The sequence below is a fragment of the Canis lupus genome, chromosome 29 (genome assembly GCF_003254725.2).
Source record: "Canis lupus dingo isolate Sandy chromosome 29, ASM325472v2, whole genome shotgun sequence".
NCBI classification, from domain to species: domain Eukaryota; kingdom Metazoa; phylum Chordata; class Mammalia; order Carnivora; family Canidae; genus Canis; species Canis lupus.
In genome coordinates this window covers 3925184-3943348 of record NC_064271.1, presented here as the reverse complement: position 1 = coordinate 3943348, position 18165 = coordinate 3925184, and the positions used below count along the sequence as shown (strand labels likewise).

The window sequence follows — 18165 nt, the reverse complement described above, 5'->3', positions numbered from 1 at the left end:
GACTAGGTTCCTTTCAGGTTGACTTTCTGAACACATTTGTAAGATCTCTTGGGCACTTTACTAACCTTTGTGTAACTCTGTATACTCACAGTATATGTGAAATTATTTAAAATATTTCACCTCTTGTGAAATTTATTATGGTTTCTCATTGCGTTAATAATTCAGAAGAAAGTTTGTTGGATTCCCTTGCTCTCTCCCCACCCTTCATGTTTGTCTATCTCTTTGTGGCTGTCTGTCTTTTCCTAGGAATAGTAACGTCCCCACTTTCCATCATGAGGACATTAAAATATCAACTTTTCCACCTTTATTAAAGACTCAGGATTCACTACCGCAGTACTCTCTGCTCCTCAGCTTACCCATATATTCATTACTTCAGTCTGTTAAAAATTACTCATATGTTTAAATTCTTTTTAATATTTTTGATTATCATAGATTTATCAGTTTCTGGCAATTCTTTGCTAAATTGCTTTCATTTTGAACTCCTGAAACACCCTGTTTATTTATTTATTTTTTAAACTATAGTATCAACTAAATTTTAAGTTCTCTTAAGACTTTTTTCTCTTCTCCAATGAAATATGCCCCAAAGCAGACTACAGTAATATGCAGTGGAGTATATAACTTGTCTAATACAGATATATCTGCCCTTTTTTTCCATATCTTATTACTGGGAAACTAAGCAAAATTGTTCATCATTGTGGGCAGGGGGACTTAAATTATGTCTTCTCTTTTATAAGCTCACCAATCTCAGAGGCAGAACAACAGCCTTTGGGGTCTGTGTAACTCAAGTATTGGTCTCACCCTTTTTTTTCATTAAATGAATTGATATTCATGTTCATTGATATTCAATGCCAAAGGTATTTTATTCATTTAGTCTCTTTCATCATTTACTGATCATTTCCATGATACCAGGCCCTCTGCTTAAGTGATAGAAATAAAGTGAGTAGCATGTAGAGCTTTCTCTTGAAAAGGCCACAGTCAAGTGGACCAGAAACAAAATAATAACTTTCCAGAACAGTGATACAGGTACACTCAAGGTGTTTAAAAGCACTAAAGAAAGACATTGTTGTGGGCTGAATATTTGTGTTCCTAAAAAATTTACACATTTAAACCCTAACCCGTAGTGTAGTTGTATTTGGAGATGGGGCCTCTAAGGAAGTAATTAAGGTGAGGTCAAAAGGGTTGAGCTCTGCTCCTGTAGGATTAATATCTTTATAAGAGGAGACTCCAGAGTTTGTTCTCTCTTTGACCACATGGGAAGGAAAGGCTGTATGAGGTCACAGTGAGAAAGTAGCTGTCTACAAACCAGGAAGAGAGTCCTCACCAGAAATTGACCATGTTGATACTTTGATCTGGTTTTTCTAGCCTCCATTAACAATGAGAACATTTCTGTTGCTTAAGCCACCTAGTCTGTGGTATTTTGTTGTGATAACCTTAGCTGACTAATAGGCACCTGAGTGTTTTGAAGATGGACTTAGAGAAGATTTCTAGGTTGAGGGATTTCTACTTCTAGAATGATTGAGAGATGATTGGTAAAACACTTATTAATGGAGCACTAGGCTGCCAATAAATGTAGTAGTTATTTACTAAGGTACTTACATTCTAATAATGGACAATATCAAATCTGTTGAGTTTCAAAGGCTGAACACTCTGCCTCTGAATGTGTGTACAGACACAGGCATATTTGTAATACTCTTGTCCAGTGGCATGGAGTTAAGGTGACAGTCTAGGAAGTTGAGGCTTTCGTCTCATGACCTGTTTGTAGAAGGTGAAGTATGACCATCTGTTAGGTTAGGAAGATTCATCTTGACCAGTGGTGTTAGTAATAATGAATTTGCTGTGGGGAATGGGAGCCAGAGTGACTGAAGACCCAGAGGTATTGCTAGGTGCTATTGAAAATCCATTTAGGGTTGAAGACTGTAACTGGTAACGGTTCCGTGGTACCAATTCAAGCTGGTGGACTTTTTTCTTCAGTAACACTCTATGGTATAAATCACTCCACAGAGGAGAGATTATTGGATTGGTGTGAAGTCAGGTGTTTGTAAGAGGGGTGAGGCAGAAAGCTAAAATAAGGGGTGAAAATAATTGAGACTAATGGAGTGAAGCCATGTTAATGGGACCTATTTGGTTTGGGAAGAAAGTGATCCTGAGAGATGTCAACAAATTATGGCCCACGAGCTAAATCTGGCCTACTGCTTTTTTTTTTTTTTTTTTTTTAAGATTTTATTTATTTATTCATGAGAGACACACAGAGAGAGGCAGACACATAGGCAGAGGGAGAAGCAGGCTCCTCTCAGGGAGCCCGATATGGGACTCAATCCTGGGACTGGGATCATGCCCTGAGCCAAAGGCAGATGCTCAACCGCTGAGCCACCCAGGCATCCCCCTGTTTTTGAATAGTCTGGGAACTAAGGATAGTGTTTTCATTTTTAAATGGTTGAAAAAAAAATTAAAAATAGTATGCAAAAATTGTATATAATTCAAATTTCAGTGTTCATAAATTAAAAAATTGGAATATAGCCATGCTTTTTATTTATATTTTGTTGTGGTTGCATTTGTTCTTCTAGGCACAGAATTCAGGAGTTGTTAACAGAAACAAAAGTCTGCAAATTCTAAAGTATTTACTGTTTCGTCTTTTGTAGAAAATCTTTGCTGTAGCACTAGTGATACTGAAGATTAATGGTAGTGGTAGAAAAAGAACGGGCAAACTAGATGTAGGATGTGATTGTGGAATAAAATAAGGATACAGAGGTTAGAGAGCCTCAGAGTTTAAGGCGTTGTGATGGTTGTTACTTCTGGGGCTTGAATAGTTGTCGAAAATGCCCAGGATGCTTGTGAGAGCTGGGAGCATAGAAGACTGCAGCAGAGATGTAGAGTCCCTGCTACCAATGAAAGAGTGGGAACCCGAGTAGGGACCAGAATAGGGAATAGGGAAATTACTAATAATAAGAAAATGTAGTAAATAAAAATGCAAAACATATTTTCCTATACATATTTTCAAGAAAAGTTTGGGCTTTTTTTGAATTATTGTCTAAGGCATTCATAAGCAAGGAAAAGTAAATATATGTATTTTCTGTAGCTTTGTATTTTATATGCATGTGTGTATATGTATATATGTATGTGCATATACTCACATGTGGGGGGTGTGTGTGTGTGTGTGTGTGTGTGTATGTATGTATATATAGTTTTCCAAGTCAATTAATGATTCTCTGAATTACAAGGTATGTCCCCAAGATCTTTCCCTTCTTTGGTTTCCCTCAGAAACACTATAGTACTTTACATATATATTATTATTAGATATAGATATTTATGCATTTGATAAATGTTTCTTGGAATGGGAACATGTTCTTTTGTGAGAGAATGAAGTAGGCCTGTGTTAATAGAAACAGGTAACACCTATTGAGTTCGTAGTATGTGACCAGTTTATATGACATTATCTTGGATACTTCTCACATGAGTGTTGTGAGGTAATTATTGTTATTAATAGTAACATAGCTAGAATGTATAGAATTAGGGTTCCAATCTAGAACCCTCACTATATTATATGATCTTTTAAGTACAATTTTTACTTACATTGAAAAACATTCTATTAAAATATAACTCAGTGAATCTGCAACTTGATATGAAATCATTATAATTTGATATACTAGTATTCAATCTACAAATAATCTTTCTAAGGGTAGTAAATGAGTAAAGTAAAATTGTTATATTCCTTTTTTTTTTTAAGATTTTATTTATTTATTCATGAGAGACACAGAGAGAAAGGGAGGCAGAGACACAGGCAGAGGGAGAAGCAGGCTCCATGGAAGGAGCCTGACGTGGGACTTGATTCTGGGTCTCCAGGATCACACCCTGGGCTGAAAGCGGCACTAAACTGCTGAGCCACCCGGGCTGCCCAAAATTGTTATATTCCTATTAATATAAATTCTGTTTAATTCAGATCAGAATTTTACATGCTTAATGTTATAATTTACCACTATAACCTGTGTGGATTCAGTCTAGATAATATTTAATGCATTGTTATATAATCATTGTCTAGAGATTGATAATAATTAATAAGCTTTCCTGTGAAGAAAGTGATAGCTTCAAGTATGAAAAAAAATGATCTTACCTATCTGACTTTATTATTATGTTTTCTGTGGGTTTCAATTGGGCATTTTTTTTCCTTACAGTCTCCCAACAATTTGTCAGAGTCAGGTTTTAGTTAGTAATAATGCTTACTATTAAATATTGAAATTAAATAGAAAATTTAATTCTTTTTAAGAAGCATTATGCTCACTTAATTTTAAGAAATCTAAAAGGAGTAAATTAAGGGGTTCCTGGGTGTCTCAGTCAGTTAAGCTTCAGTCTTCTGCTCAGGTCGTAATCCGGGTCCTGGGATCCAGTCTTGCATTGAAGCTGGGGGCAGGGAGCCTGCTTCTCCCCCTCCGTCTTCCTCCCCCCCCCCCCCCCGCTCTGTCTTTCTCAAATAAATCTTTTTAAAAATAAAAGGAGTAAATTAGGTCTTTTTGGCCTTATATGTTCTAATGTTTGAACAGATTATCTCTTATATAAGATATTATGACTTGCAAAACTGGGGTTTCTTTCTATCTTATATGATCTTGGACAAGTCACCTGCTATAGCTCAATTCTTTATTTGTGAAATGAAGTGAGCTCTTTTGCAACTCTTACCTCTTTTGCAACTCTTACCTCCAAGAAAGCTCCTTAGTTTTAATTTAGCTTCTGCAGTGTGGTCTCTGAATCCTCCATGCTTATCATAGTTTCTGAGGCATAAATATGTGATCAGGTTTTGTTAATTGAATGAAGAAATCAAGTGGAAGTCCTTTTATGCAGAACTTAGAATATCTAAGTGTAAGGCAATACTAATTGCTTTGAGTAACTTTTTGTTGAGAGACTTTTGGTATTTTAATGTATACTGTTAATAAACATACTCACTTATGAGGACACAGTTTGACGATCAATCTAATTGATATGAAATATTCCCTTACATTATTAAAAAACTGCAGTTGTGAACTTATAGCCAAATTAAAAGTAATTTTTAAACATTTTTTTTTTGAAAATACACGAACCATTTAAGAGACTGATTTCATGAACAAAGACTGTCTACTGAACTGTACTGAAGCCATTCTTTGACTTCTATATCCTCAGTGTCTCTGGGTCCTACTCAGCTTGCTGAACCAGTGGTAAAGAACTTGTTAAATGAAGCCTGGAGGGAGATACTGAGCTCTAGTTTAACAAGCTTTCACAGCATTTTGGTTATTCAGTTTGCATGGTGTTCTCCAAATGAGTTTTATTGATACAAAGAACTACTGATGACGGATTAATCATTTAAAGTTAAGGTGAGCTTCCTAGCACTTATTGAGAGTCTATAGTATAATGGTGATAATCTTATGATTACAGTTTGTTTTATTTTATCTTATTTTAAAGATTATATTTATTTATTTGAGAGAGAGTGAGAGAGCTTATGAGTCACAGTGGGAAGGGATAGAGGGAGAAGCGGAATCCCCGCTGAGCAGAGAGCCTGATGCAGGGTTCTATCCCAGGACCCTGTGATCATGACCTGAGCTGAGGACAGACACATTAACTGACTTAGCCACCCAGGCATCCCTTATTACAATTTATTTTTAAGAACTTCTTAAACTTCCTCTGGATCATGAGTAAAAAGTAGGGATAGTTATTTGTCCCAATAAATGAAGCGAAGGTATTAGTATCAAATGTGGTGTATTTGTCATAGAGTCTCAGACCTACATTTCTGGTTGCTGTATTTTCTTATTTATGATAACATGAATATGGTAGTAGTGTATGCCATTAGATCTATGAATAAGACTGAAATATCTCTGTATTAAATGGGAAATCTAGAACAAACAATTTTCTCAATTGGTTTTCTTCATTTGCATGATGCAGGTAATACCACCTGTCCTGTGTAGATACCTTGGGGAAGTTAATAAAATTTTATGAGTTTGTTGAAGCACTGAAAAATTAAGAATGATATATAACTAGGTATTTTATTCTATATAGTTTTTGCTGCCTATCTATAGATAAAATGATCATCATGCACTTTGGAAAGATACCACTTTATATGGCAAAAAAACTTTATAGTTAACCTATATACATTCTTTATCTTTGTATAGTAAAGACATTTTTAAGGTTTTTACAGATGCCATCAAGAAAATTTTATTTAGTGATGGTATCATCCAGAAGAAGAAAACCAAAGCCAGAAAAGATAACCATTTCCTCAGTCATATGGTGTGACAAGGCCAGTCTTTGTATTCCATGGTATGATAACATGCAGAAAGAATATCTTCGGTGTGAGCTCACATTTTGGTTTATTGTATACTAGTAGAATGGAACAGATACAGATCATCCGAATACCCAAATTGTGGGATTTTGCTTTGGAATATTGTTTTATTTTTATTTGAATATTTTTCTTGTGAACTCAAAATTTTTCAGATGAAATAAGCCTAACTTTAAAAGCCTGACCTTAAGGCACCAAAAATGTGTATGCTTTTCTCTCATGCTTCTTTATTGATCTCATTACTTCCTAAGAACATTGTTACTTAACGGACTAAAACCAGAAAGCTTATTTGTCATTTTCGTATTCTACTTCAGACTTTTTCTGAGTTACGTACAGGAGGTAAACAACTCTTCTGTTTGAAGGGGTTTTCTAGGCTGTAGCTTCTATAAGGAATGTTTTTTTAAGTGTTAAGGATGATTATTAGAGCACTTCTTATATTTCTTGAAAAACTGGAGATGTTAAGCAATAATCCTAAAATCTGAGGCAGTTATTTTCTGATGATTTTGTTACCTCAGAGATACATGAAACTTTGCATATTGAGGGCATTTGTGTTATACAGATATGATTGTGTTTAGGAATACAGACACATGATTGTGTAGTGATACAGGTTTGAAGAGATCATATACTCAGAACTTTAAGTAAAAGGAGTGGAGGGGACATTGGAGGTACATGAAATGCTGTAACTTCCAAAATGATGAAATTTCAGCTTGAATTGCCTCATCTTGTCCTTTAAAAATGTTTTATATTCTTCCATCCCCTTATATCCTATACCTTGAACTCCCATAGAGCTACTTCCTACTGTTTCTCCATCTTGTTTGAGTTTATGTTGGTCTTCCCTGCCCCAGGAAAGGAGAATAGGAAATTAAAAGAATGAAAGGGAAAGTGGAGAGAGAGAAAAGGCATAGAAGCAAAACTGGAATAGAATTGAGAATATGACCGAAAAGCCTACATCTATGAACATAGGCATCTTAAAACTTGCCAAATATCAAAATATAGAGCCTCTTTGTTTCCAAGAACTTTCTTTTGTTACTTGAAACTATTTGTAGTAGTGAATTGAAAGATTGGGGAGCAGATAGTCTTTTTCTTAAGACAGTGGTTTATCAGCTGTCTGATCAGATGAAGATTCCAGAGTTCAAGGGATTATAAAGGAAAAATATACTTTCACTTTGCTGCAGCTGTTAGATATGTTCACATTTCAAAGGATGCCCTAGAGTAGAAAGCCAGAAGTTACTCTGCCAGTATTTTATATTTAGTCACTATTTATTAAATGCTTGCACCTTTACAACTGTGAGGAATATTTTATTTTATTTTATTTTTTTAAATATTTTTTTCTTTATTTATTTATGATAGTCACAGAGAGAGAGAGAGAGGCAGAGACACAGGCAGAGGGAGAAGCAGGCTCCATGCACCGGGAGCCCCACGTGGGATTCGATCCCAGGTCTCCAGGATCACGCCCTGGGCCAAAGGCAGGCGCCAAACCGCTGCGCCACCCAGGGATTCCCTTTTTTTTTTTTTTTTTTAAGGAATATTTTAAATATATGATTTTATCTTCATTTTATGTTATCTTTATTATTATTGAGTTTACAGTTTGGACAGAAAACATGTGTTAAAACCAAACAAAATTATATAGGACAGGTAATTTTTGCTAATTTATGTGACGAATGCTCCATTAGAGAAAATTAGCACAAGTGGAAGTTAGCTAGTAACTACCAGAGAGAGGTTCAGTACCTGATTGCTGCCTGAGTACAGAGGGCAGCTGGTCCTAATTTTGGCCTCTTCACCTAGTTTGTGGCCCAGAGTGTGACAGAAGGCACTGCATTATTTTTTGGGGGGGTTTGTTTTGTTTTTACATTAACCTCTCTCAATAAAGTTATATATGAATGAGTGTATTTTTCTTCTCTCTTCTGTATATATTGTGCTTTGGTTTTTCTTCTTCTTTTTTTTTTTTTTTTTTTTGAGATTTTATTTATTTATTCATGAGAGACAGAGGCAGAGACATAGGTAGAGGGAGAAGCAGGCTCCTTGCAAGGAGCCTGATGTGGGAGTCAGTCCCAGAACCCCAGGATCATGTCCTGGGCCCGAAGGCAGACACTCAACCACTGAGCCACCCAGGTGTCCCTGGTTTTTCTTCTTGATACCTCTAACTTGAAGATTTACATTTTCATTCTGTGGTTTTGTATTAAGGAGGTCATTAGGTGATCACTAGATTTCAGAACTGATGCTTTTTTGTTTTCCCTTTCTGGTCTTTTGTTTAAGAATGAACATTTTGAATGTGTCTTTTTGGGCCTTGGATGTGAAAGAAAGTGAATTATTTATTGGACATGTGTATGTTAGAAGCTTTATGTGCAGTGCACTATGCACTGTTTATGAATTTATGATGTGGTTATTATTTTTCCCATTTTATAGACAAAGAACCTGAAGATCACAGGTTAAATAATTTGCCTGAGGTTGCAGTCAGTACATGACATCAGAGGCCTTATTTCCACTATTCCATTCTTCTTTTGGAACTGAGAGTACTAAAAGGGAGAAAAAACGAAATGAGAGGTTGAGAGAGACGGCGAGAGATCTGAATCTTTCTGGACAAGGGGACAAAAACTCTACTTTTGAATTATGGGCTAGGAGCCTCTTTGCAAATTGTTCTGTTTCAGGAGGATTTTATGGCTTGCCAAACTGGATTTGAGTTGTGGCTCAGCTACTCATGAGCTCTGAGTTTGTCTTGTGGTCTCTCTGAACTTTGGTCTCCTCATTAGTAAAATGAAGTTAGTGTTTCTTCATAGAGTTTTGGTGAAGAAATAGAACCCAGTGCCTATATGTAGTAGAGACAGGAAATTGCATGTATGTGTTATCACTAGTAAGAAAATAAAAAATAAAAAAATAATAACATTGGCACATGAATAGTGTTGGAGGAAAAACTCTTTCTTCTAACCCTTCTAGGCTCTTTGGCCAGTCTGATAGTCATATTAACATAACGACAGATATATGTATGGGAGCCCCACAAAGACAGTGAGACCCAAGGATAAGCTGGGCAGTTGAGGCTTACATGCCATCAGGAGCTAAGGAGTAGGATAGGCACCTGGAATGTCGCAGGGGAGGAGATGATTCACAGGACGATAAGAAGAGCAGATGTTTGGTAATTAGATGTTTGCCCTCCTTATACAGATTGGTCATTCAGATAAAAAAAAAAAAAAAAGTTATGTCTTGGTAATAGCTGTCTTTCTGGGCCAGGCTCCTTACCTAAATTCTTTGAGGTAGTTTAAAGGGAGGTAAATGCTTTTCTTTAGTCTACTGGATCTTGATTGCCTTCAGGTCAAAATGGTCCACGTGCCAAAGTTGGCTGTGTCTTAATTGCCTTCAGCTCAAATGGTCCACATCCTATGGCACAGTTTGAGGAGACTTGTTCTGAACCCCTTCATTAGCCTCGTCTTTCCTTTTCTTTCTTTCATTATTCTATATTTATGTCTCATTACACCTATTTGCTATCATTGAGAAAATTTTTTCTCCCTGTGTAGTTGTCTCAACACTCAAAGTAGCCTTTGCACATGACTCCTGTGACAAAATCTTTGAGGGCATGAGGAAGAAAGATCCTTTGTTCATGCCCTCAAATGGTGTGTTCTCCTTTGGGTCACTAGTCTCCTTTACCCCAAAGCTGAGTGAGCTTTCTCCTCACCTTTGCAGAGAAAGGACAGCAGTTGGCTGCTTGCCACTGGTTGCTAGGAGGGAAAGAAAATGAGTCAGCATTCGTTCTGTTCTCCGACTCTGCGACATCTGTCTGCCATCTGTGGTGGTGCTTCCCACCTCCTTTGACTTGTCTTCAACCTTCCATAAAACATCTCTAAGCTGCCTGAAGGACACCATTATATTGTACTGGGCCTTCAGTAGATCGTCCCCTAACCAAATATGTTAATGCCACGTATCTTATTTTGAAAGACTAGCAAGCAAATTTTGAACACTTTGAACATCATTTCAGGTGAGCTTATGTGAATGTATGTACCCCAAACACACATACTAGAAAGAAAATGCCAAGGAGTGAGATTGTGTTCTGTGATGAAATATGACAACTTCCTTCTCAGACATAACTGCAGATAAGCTGTTCTTTTACTCTATTCTGACACTTCTCTCTTTCGCATTTACCTTTTCTTCTTTTTTTAAACTCCTTATTTTACTTTTATTGTTTAATGCAAGACTTGAACATTCCTCTAATTTTTTTTTCTTTTCCATGTTAGAAAAAATGGCAACAGTGGGGCACCAAAAATGTGAGGAAAATAACAGAAATGCTGAGGCAAGGACAGACATTCCTGGATAACTAAAACTGAGCTGTACTCAAATATGGATTTAATGCCAAAATAGCAGGGAAATTAGAGCTCTGGGGAACCTTAGGAATCATAGGATTTATCCTCTTCTTTTCACAGGTGAGGAAATGATGTTCTGGAGAGCTGCCCAGAGTCATACAGCAAGGTTATCAATGGGACTAAGTCTAGACCTTGGTCTCTTGACTTGTATTTGGCACTTTTGCATGATTGAGATGGAATTATCTTAGAATTAACAAATATCAAATGCTTCCATGACTTAATGCTGCGATGGCTTTTTAATAGTGCTTGCCTTATAAACAATGAAGTATATTTCAAGTTAGGGGATTATTGAATTATCACAATATTTATTACAGATTTTAACTTGCAGACTCTTCACATATACATTAATTATAATACAAATTCACATATACATTAATTATAGTACAAAATTCATGGCCTAGCATTTAGGGGAGTGTAATCATTTAGGGATTACATTTTGGTGCCTCCATGTGGCAGGGTATCACGCTTCTGGATTTTGGAAGAGTTTTTGATGGCATGAAAATGTGTAAGGCAAACAGAAGTTTGAAGTAATATATACAGTATAATACTAATGTGTTAGAAAGCATATAGGTGCTTAGTAAATATTAACAGTGGCTCTTTGAATATTAGGGTTATGAATAATTTTATTTATTGGTTTTCAGATTTTCTACAAGTGCACATACTATTGTAATGGAATCAATCAACATTATGAAAGTGTAATTTATAATAATTTGTTTTCCACCCACTGTCAGAAACTATGGATATGGTGAAATGACTTGTCTTTGAAGCTCTGTAGTATAAATTCTTACTATATTATCTTTTTTGTTCTCGAACTTTTCTGCCATAGACTATTTTATTTATTAAATATGTTTATATTCCTTAGGAAATTATTTTCTATGTGTCTTTATCTTATTCTGGTCTAAAAAAAATACATACACCTATATTTCTGTCCCCTTTATTTTCAGCTTTATTTGTCAGTTTTGTTCAAATAATGCATGTACACAATTTAGAAAGTCAAGTGATACCCTGAAGACAAAGAATAACAGTTCCTGGCATTACCTGTTTCCACCTGGAAGCTCACATTCCAGAAGAAACTTAATGCTTTCAGCTGTTTCGTGGTAGGGAAATTACCTCCACATTGCTAAGATGCTTTTAAAAAATTCATTAATTTTAGATAGCATTTACTTTCTATAATCACAGATGAGGTATTAACTTCCATACCCCTCTTTACCTCTTCCTTCTCATCATCTTGTTGTGGTTAAAGGACTATTCAATTTGAATCAGCACTTGTGTTTTCAGTATTCTGACTATGTAAACATTGCCTTCCCTAGACCAAATAATGTATTATAATTATATTCTCTTTCTTTTACAGTTATGGTTTTTCCTTTACATCTTATTTTAAAATTAGTCATACAGTATGTCTGTCATTCTCTTTGCTGGCTCCATTGTCTATGGGGGGAAGTCCAAGCTCCATGTGTATGTGGCCTGCAAGCTTCATTTTTCATTCCTCTTTGTTGTTTGTTCTAGCCTCACCAAGCACTGCTTTCTATTCCTGTACTTGAGCACTACTGTACTATTTGTAGTACCTTCAGTGGGTGGGTGCATTGCCTCTTGTCTCTTTGTCTTTTCTGCTTATTCTGAACACCTTTCCTTCCTTCTGCCTCTGTACTTACCAGGTCTTCATATTTAGGAAAATCTTCCCATCATTTTGTCTCCAACCCCATGTTCGGGCTGGTGTTCCATGACATCGCTGTGTAACTCTACCACGGCTCTGCTCATCCCATTTTGTAGTTTCTCATGCAAGCTCTTTTCCAGAGGTGTTCTGAGGTCCTTCAGGTTTCCTGAGATTCTTCTAAGGGCTTGAGAAGTCAAGTACTGGGTTTTTCTATAACATCTGAAAACACTGATGTTTCGCTAAACAGGGCTTGTGGGAAAAATAGCCTTGGAGCATACCACTGAAAACCTGTGCAACTGTGTAACCAGTTTATCAACAAAAACAATAGCAGTCCTAATGACATTTCTAGGATAGCTAAATGTGCTGGGATTAGCATGTAGCATTACAGTCAGTCCTTCACAACCTTAAACTCTAGGGTTCATCTTCCTTTTTTGAAACTTAGGTCCTAGAAGTTAATTTACTTATGGATATAATTTTATTTGTATATATTTTTATCAAAATTAAAGAAATCTGAACCTAGGTATAGCCTTAATTTATCTGTTTGGGTTTCTTCTTCGTCTTTTTTTTTTTTTTTTTTGTATTTGTATTTTTTATTTTATTTTATGTTATTTTAGATTTTATTTATTCATGAGACACAGAGAGAGAGAGGCCAAGACATAGAGAGAGAAGAGGCTTCCTGCAGGAAGTCCACTATGGGATTCGATTCCCAGACAGGGAACATCCCCTGAGCCAAAGGCAGACGCTCAACTGCTGAGCCACCCAGGCATCCCCCTGTCTGTTGTTTTAATCTAGAAACAGTGTCTTAACAGTTTTTTTCATCTGCATTCACAGCTTCCCCAGACCACTTGAAGAAACTGTACCAGCATCCGATTGCCTTAGAGGCAGGTACTCGATATTCTCAGCTTTTTGCTGAAAGTTTTCATAAGTTGCTAAGGTATCTCTAATATATGTAATCTTATACCTTCCTGTCACTTCGAACCATGAACATGGAAACCACCACAACTTCTTCATTATCTGCACATCATTGCCTTATAAACTAAATATATGAGCTAACAATTTGTGTTAAACATGATGCACTGTATCAGATTATGTATCCTGTTCCAGAAAACCTATCCTGACCACCAACCTCCTGGATACCCTAGAGCTTTGTGTTTAGATGTGTTTGTCTTTCCTATCAAACCAGAGGGAAGGGAGTCAGGAAATCTGGCTTCAAAGTATTATGCTGCTCCTTGTTCACGGGGTGATGTGTTTCCCAGCTTTTAGAGTACCTGATCTCTGGTCTGTTGTAGTAGGTCAGAAACACAATTACACATTTCCTAAAATGGAAATGTAATTCTCCCTCCCTTGTTAGTATCTGTGGCTGACTGTGTTGCATCTAATAGGTGCTTTTAAATTAGCTTCAACTCATGGATCTGTAGGAACTTGGGATCTTTCTGAAGTTGGATGTAAAACTTCTCATTCATTCATTTTTTAATTAGAGAGATGGGCCATAAATACAATCAGTTTCAAAAAAAAAATAAATAAATACAGTTTCTCAAAAGGGTCCAGGCTTAAAAAAAAATCACTGGCCTTACAAGATGAAGATTTTATGGTACAACGATATGTAGTTTTCTTTACCTGCTTTCTTGCTTTAATACCAGCCATATCCTCAACCTTTAATTTAAATCCCTTAGTCCTTTAATTGCATTATATAATCTGTGCCTTTTTAAGGAAGATTTCCTGGGTCCCTGGATCCACTTTGCTCTGGGCTTCTGTAGTCCCAACGTAGTCACATGCATTGTAGTACCCTAGTCCTTTACAGATTGTTTCTACTTGAAAGTGGGCATGTGAATGCCTTCCTCCATAGGCTTATCGTAGCTTTTAATGAGAGAATATACAGAAAACAGTACAGTGTCTGTCAGCAAATGGTAGTAGTTCTTGTTGGTTTGATGATGATTCTTGCCTTTCTCACCAAGAGTGTACACTTTTGTGTAGTGAAGTCCACATTTGTTTTGCTGTGGTAATTTTGTACTGGCCAGGTTAGAGAAGGATTAAGGTCACTCTGGAATAATTTTTCCAACTAGTAAAATACAGCATTTCCAGTAGGGCCATTAAATGTGTGCATAGTCAGAATTAGGCTTATAAAGTCCTAAGGTAGGTACCACACGGGAGACTCACAGAAGCTGCCTCCTAGTCTAATATAGCCACTTTTTCTTTCATCCTGGGAAGGCATTCACTCCGAGTAATTGGCCTCTAATTTGTTTAGAGAACAAAACAAAACTCCCCCATAACAAAAACAAACTTTACATGCTAGAATTGTGCTCAGCAAGTTGAAATGCTTGGGCTGTAAAAGGATGCCCAAACTAAGACCTGTTGAAGGAACAGTGGATTGATGTTGCCAGTTGCACTATGTGCTGGGAAATGCACTCATTGAGGAGAATAGTGCTGTGGGCCCATATATTTTTTTCAGTTACTTCTTTTTTGGGTATAGGGGATGCATTGGAGCCAGCTAGGTTTGTATAAGTGAGTTTGAATAAGTTAAATAGGAATGAGACATGAGTTCACGGTATTTCCTCTGCTCAGATAGTTTAAGGAGATCATAGGAAAATACAAAAGAGGACACAGGCAGGCAGTGGGGACAGGGGCAGGACTTGGTGAGACAGCTGCCCCAGTAGTGCTGGAGCAGCTCGGTGCCAGAGGTGTGAGGACCTTGATGAAGCTCGAGGTTATCAGTTGCTTTTCTTCTCTAAAGTCAACAGTAAGGGTACAGCCTTGCCAGAGTAGGCTGTCATAACTCTTTTTTTTTTTTTTTTTTTTTTACGATTTTATTTATTTGTTCATGATAGACACGGAGAGAGGCAGAGACACAGGCAGAGGGAGAAGCAGGCGTTTTGTGGGAGGCCTGATGCAGGACCTGATCCCAGGACCCTGGGGTCACGACCTGAGCCGAAGGCAGGAACTCAAACACTGAACTGCCCAGGTGCCCTGGCTGTCATAACTCTTGTTTTTGGTCACAAGCATTTCAGTTTTCACTTTCCCTCTTCCTGATTTATTAATTCATAAATTAAGTATTGTATGAATTTATTTATTGACTATAGTTGAATAAAAATTAAATTGTAATCATTATGATGTATTAAAATTTTTATTTAGTTTATCAAATTGCAGTTGTGTCTCATTTAAAGATGCTGAATTTGACTTTAAAGAAGTTTGTTGTACTTATACATATAACATATGTTCTAGTGCTTATACTATTAAAGTTGTTAATAAAATTTGTGGTCTCCTTATCACTACAGGGTTTACCAAATAAAACAATTTTAATATATATGTACTTGTATGTGAGTGTATTTTAAAGGTGGATCTGTTTTGTTTCATTTTTTATATTTTGTATTCAGTTGGTAATATGTTACTTTGTGTTAACATTTTGAATTTATGTGGTGCATTTAGGATGTTTAGCATATAGGTGTTAGATTTTTTTAAGTGTAGAAGTTTTAAATCAATCAAGTTATTCATGCATATTAAACTAGACTTACCACCTGGCTTAATGCTTAAGAACATGTTTTTTGGAGTCTGAAAGACCTGGGACTATGTCCCAGCAGTGTCACTTTCTAGAGCAGCTCTGTTTGGTATAGCAGTAACTGGCCACGTGTAGCTATTAAGCACTTACTTGAAGTGTGGCTAGTGTTCCTGACTGAATTTTAAATTGTATTTAATTTTGATTAGTTTTTGGTCTAGGTAGCCACATGTGACTAATGGCTATCATATTGGGCCTCACAGTATGAGGTGACTTAACTCTTTTGTGTCCCAGATTTCCCATCTATACAGATGAAATCAAACTTATGCTATCTTTTGTGATTGTTAGAAGAATCAATAAAATAGTAGATTTAAGGAACTTTAAAACCATTCCCAGAACAGAGTATGTCCTTGAAAAATGGTGGTTATAATGACTATTATATATTTAATAAACTGGAATTACTTTCCTGTGAGCATTAATTTAAACCTGTTTATTTTTATTCTTCCCTTTCAGGATTAATTTATTTTTGGAAATCAAGTGCAATATTAAAGGGAAAACAAACCACACTACATTATTGGAAGCCATTTCTGCTAATTTTATTACATTTTAAAATTTATGATTTGATTTGAATTCTATCATGGGAGGAGCTGTGAGTGCTGGGGAAGATAATGATGACTTAATTGATAACTTAAAAGAAGCTCAGTATATCCGCACTGAAAGAGTGGAGCAAGCCTTCAGAGCGATTGATCGCGGAGATTACTATTTGGAAGGCTACCGAGACAATGCTTACAAAGACTTAGCCTGGAAGCATGGGAACATACACTTGTCAGCACCTTGCATTTATTCTGAAGTTATGGAAGCATTGAAACTTCAACCAGGATTGTCTTTTCTTAACCTGGGAAGTGGAACCGGATATTTAAGTACAATGGTGGGCTTAATTTTAGGTAATTTTATTTTTGTAAAATTTTATTTTAAAAAGTAAGCTTTGTGTTACTGTTTATGATTTACAGGGTTTGTAAATTTGTCAATCTTTGAATGTATATCCTCGGAGTAGTTCTCTTCCTTCCTTAAGTGTGGAATCACAAGATAGTAGTAATCTTTTTTTTTATTCTCAGCCCTGACCCTGAAAGTTAGCTTGTGCATTTAATCCTAGGCTTAAGAAGCCCTTGGGACTGTTTTTCCAATCATTGTCTGTACTTAAAATTGAACAACTGGTAGGCAGGAAACTCAGGGATATCATGTAATCTGTCTCAGGTACAGGGTTGTGACTGCTGGCATAGACAATTCAATAGTCATCGATGTCCCATTTTAAATGGAATGGTGCCAGGTTTTTGATAGAAATACAGGAGTATGTGGGTGTAGAGTATATGGCACTGGTGAGGCAGAGCAAGTATTTGGGAGAAAAACAGAAGAGAAGTATATGTCAATAAGCTTTCAGCATACTTACTGTTTGTTCTGTCAGGTATTATTCCTGGTACACGTATACAGCAGTGATCAAAAGGGACACATAGCTCTGCCTATGAGAAGCTTACTGTATGCTTACTGTCAGGGTGAGGTGGTGTTTAAAAAACTTCACATAGAGTAACTCATTTAATGTTCCTGAGAATCCTGTGATGTACACACTATTAGGATTCCCGTGTGTAGGTGAGTAAACTGAGGCACAGAGAGGTTAACCTGCCTCAAGTCACAGAGCTAGGAAGTGACACCTGGGAAATACAGAATGTGGGTTGAAAAGGCATGGATGGAAGAAAATATGTGTTAAGACCTTAGGATGATGTTGGAGGGTGAACAACCATTATTTTTACTAAGCCACTTGGTATTTCCTGAGTGCTGCTGTGTGACAAGCCTTAAGGTAGAGCCTCAAGGCCCATAACATAGACTCTTGTCCTTGAGTCAGACTGGTAGGAGTGGAGAGACAAGAAAATCAGCCATTCTCATCTAGTGTGATAAGTGCTACCGTTGAGGCAAATGCCCGAGTTATAGGGATGAGACTGGTTTAAAATTCAGTTGCAGTGATGGAGAATCATTGAAGGATTTTGAATAGAGAAATGAATATACTCTAGCGAGGTGACTCTGTGTCCCAGGGTGCTGAGACAGTTTTAGTTTCTCTCTCTTGTCCTAGCATCAGTATTTATGATATCCTTATCTTTCCCAAAGTCCTAGTTTTGACAATAAATTATGTAGTCACATTAAGTGACTTTTAAGGCATTTTCAGGCCTGAAATTACTTTTTCTTACATATTAACCAGTTCTTTACTTTCTTTCCTATTCATGGAACCTGCAGTTTATTTCATAAAAACAACGGAGTCAGTTCCTAATACATAATACAACCTAATACATAAAACAGTCTATTTCATCCCACTACTAAGTTTCTGATACAT

The 18165-nt window shown here is 36.6% G+C and overlaps 1 protein-coding gene across 12 annotated transcripts in view; it reads left to right on the top strand.

The window, feature by feature from the left end:
* PCMTD1 (protein-L-isoaspartate (D-aspartate) O-methyltransferase domain containing 1) overlaps positions 1 to 18165 on the top strand; it is a 68215-nt gene that overhangs the window by 13156 nt on the left and 36894 nt on the right. For 6 of the 12 annotated variants that reach the window (XM_025477713.3, XM_049103935.1, XM_025477714.3 and 3 more), the window contains one exon: positions 16299 to 16729. The exons of 1 other annotated variant lie outside the window; for it this stretch is intronic. In XM_025477713.3, the coding sequence (XP_025333498.1) occupies positions 16423 to 16729 (307 nt within the window). In that variant the 5' untranslated portion in view covers positions 16299 to 16422. Of the gene's footprint in view, positions 1 to 5150; positions 5337 to 10683; positions 10702 to 13157; positions 13181 to 13209; positions 13230 to 16298; positions 16730 to 18165 lie in introns of those variants that run through there. 5 more of the 12 variants (XM_035708341.2, XM_035708340.2, XM_049103934.1 and 2 more) reach the window with 5 other exon arrangements.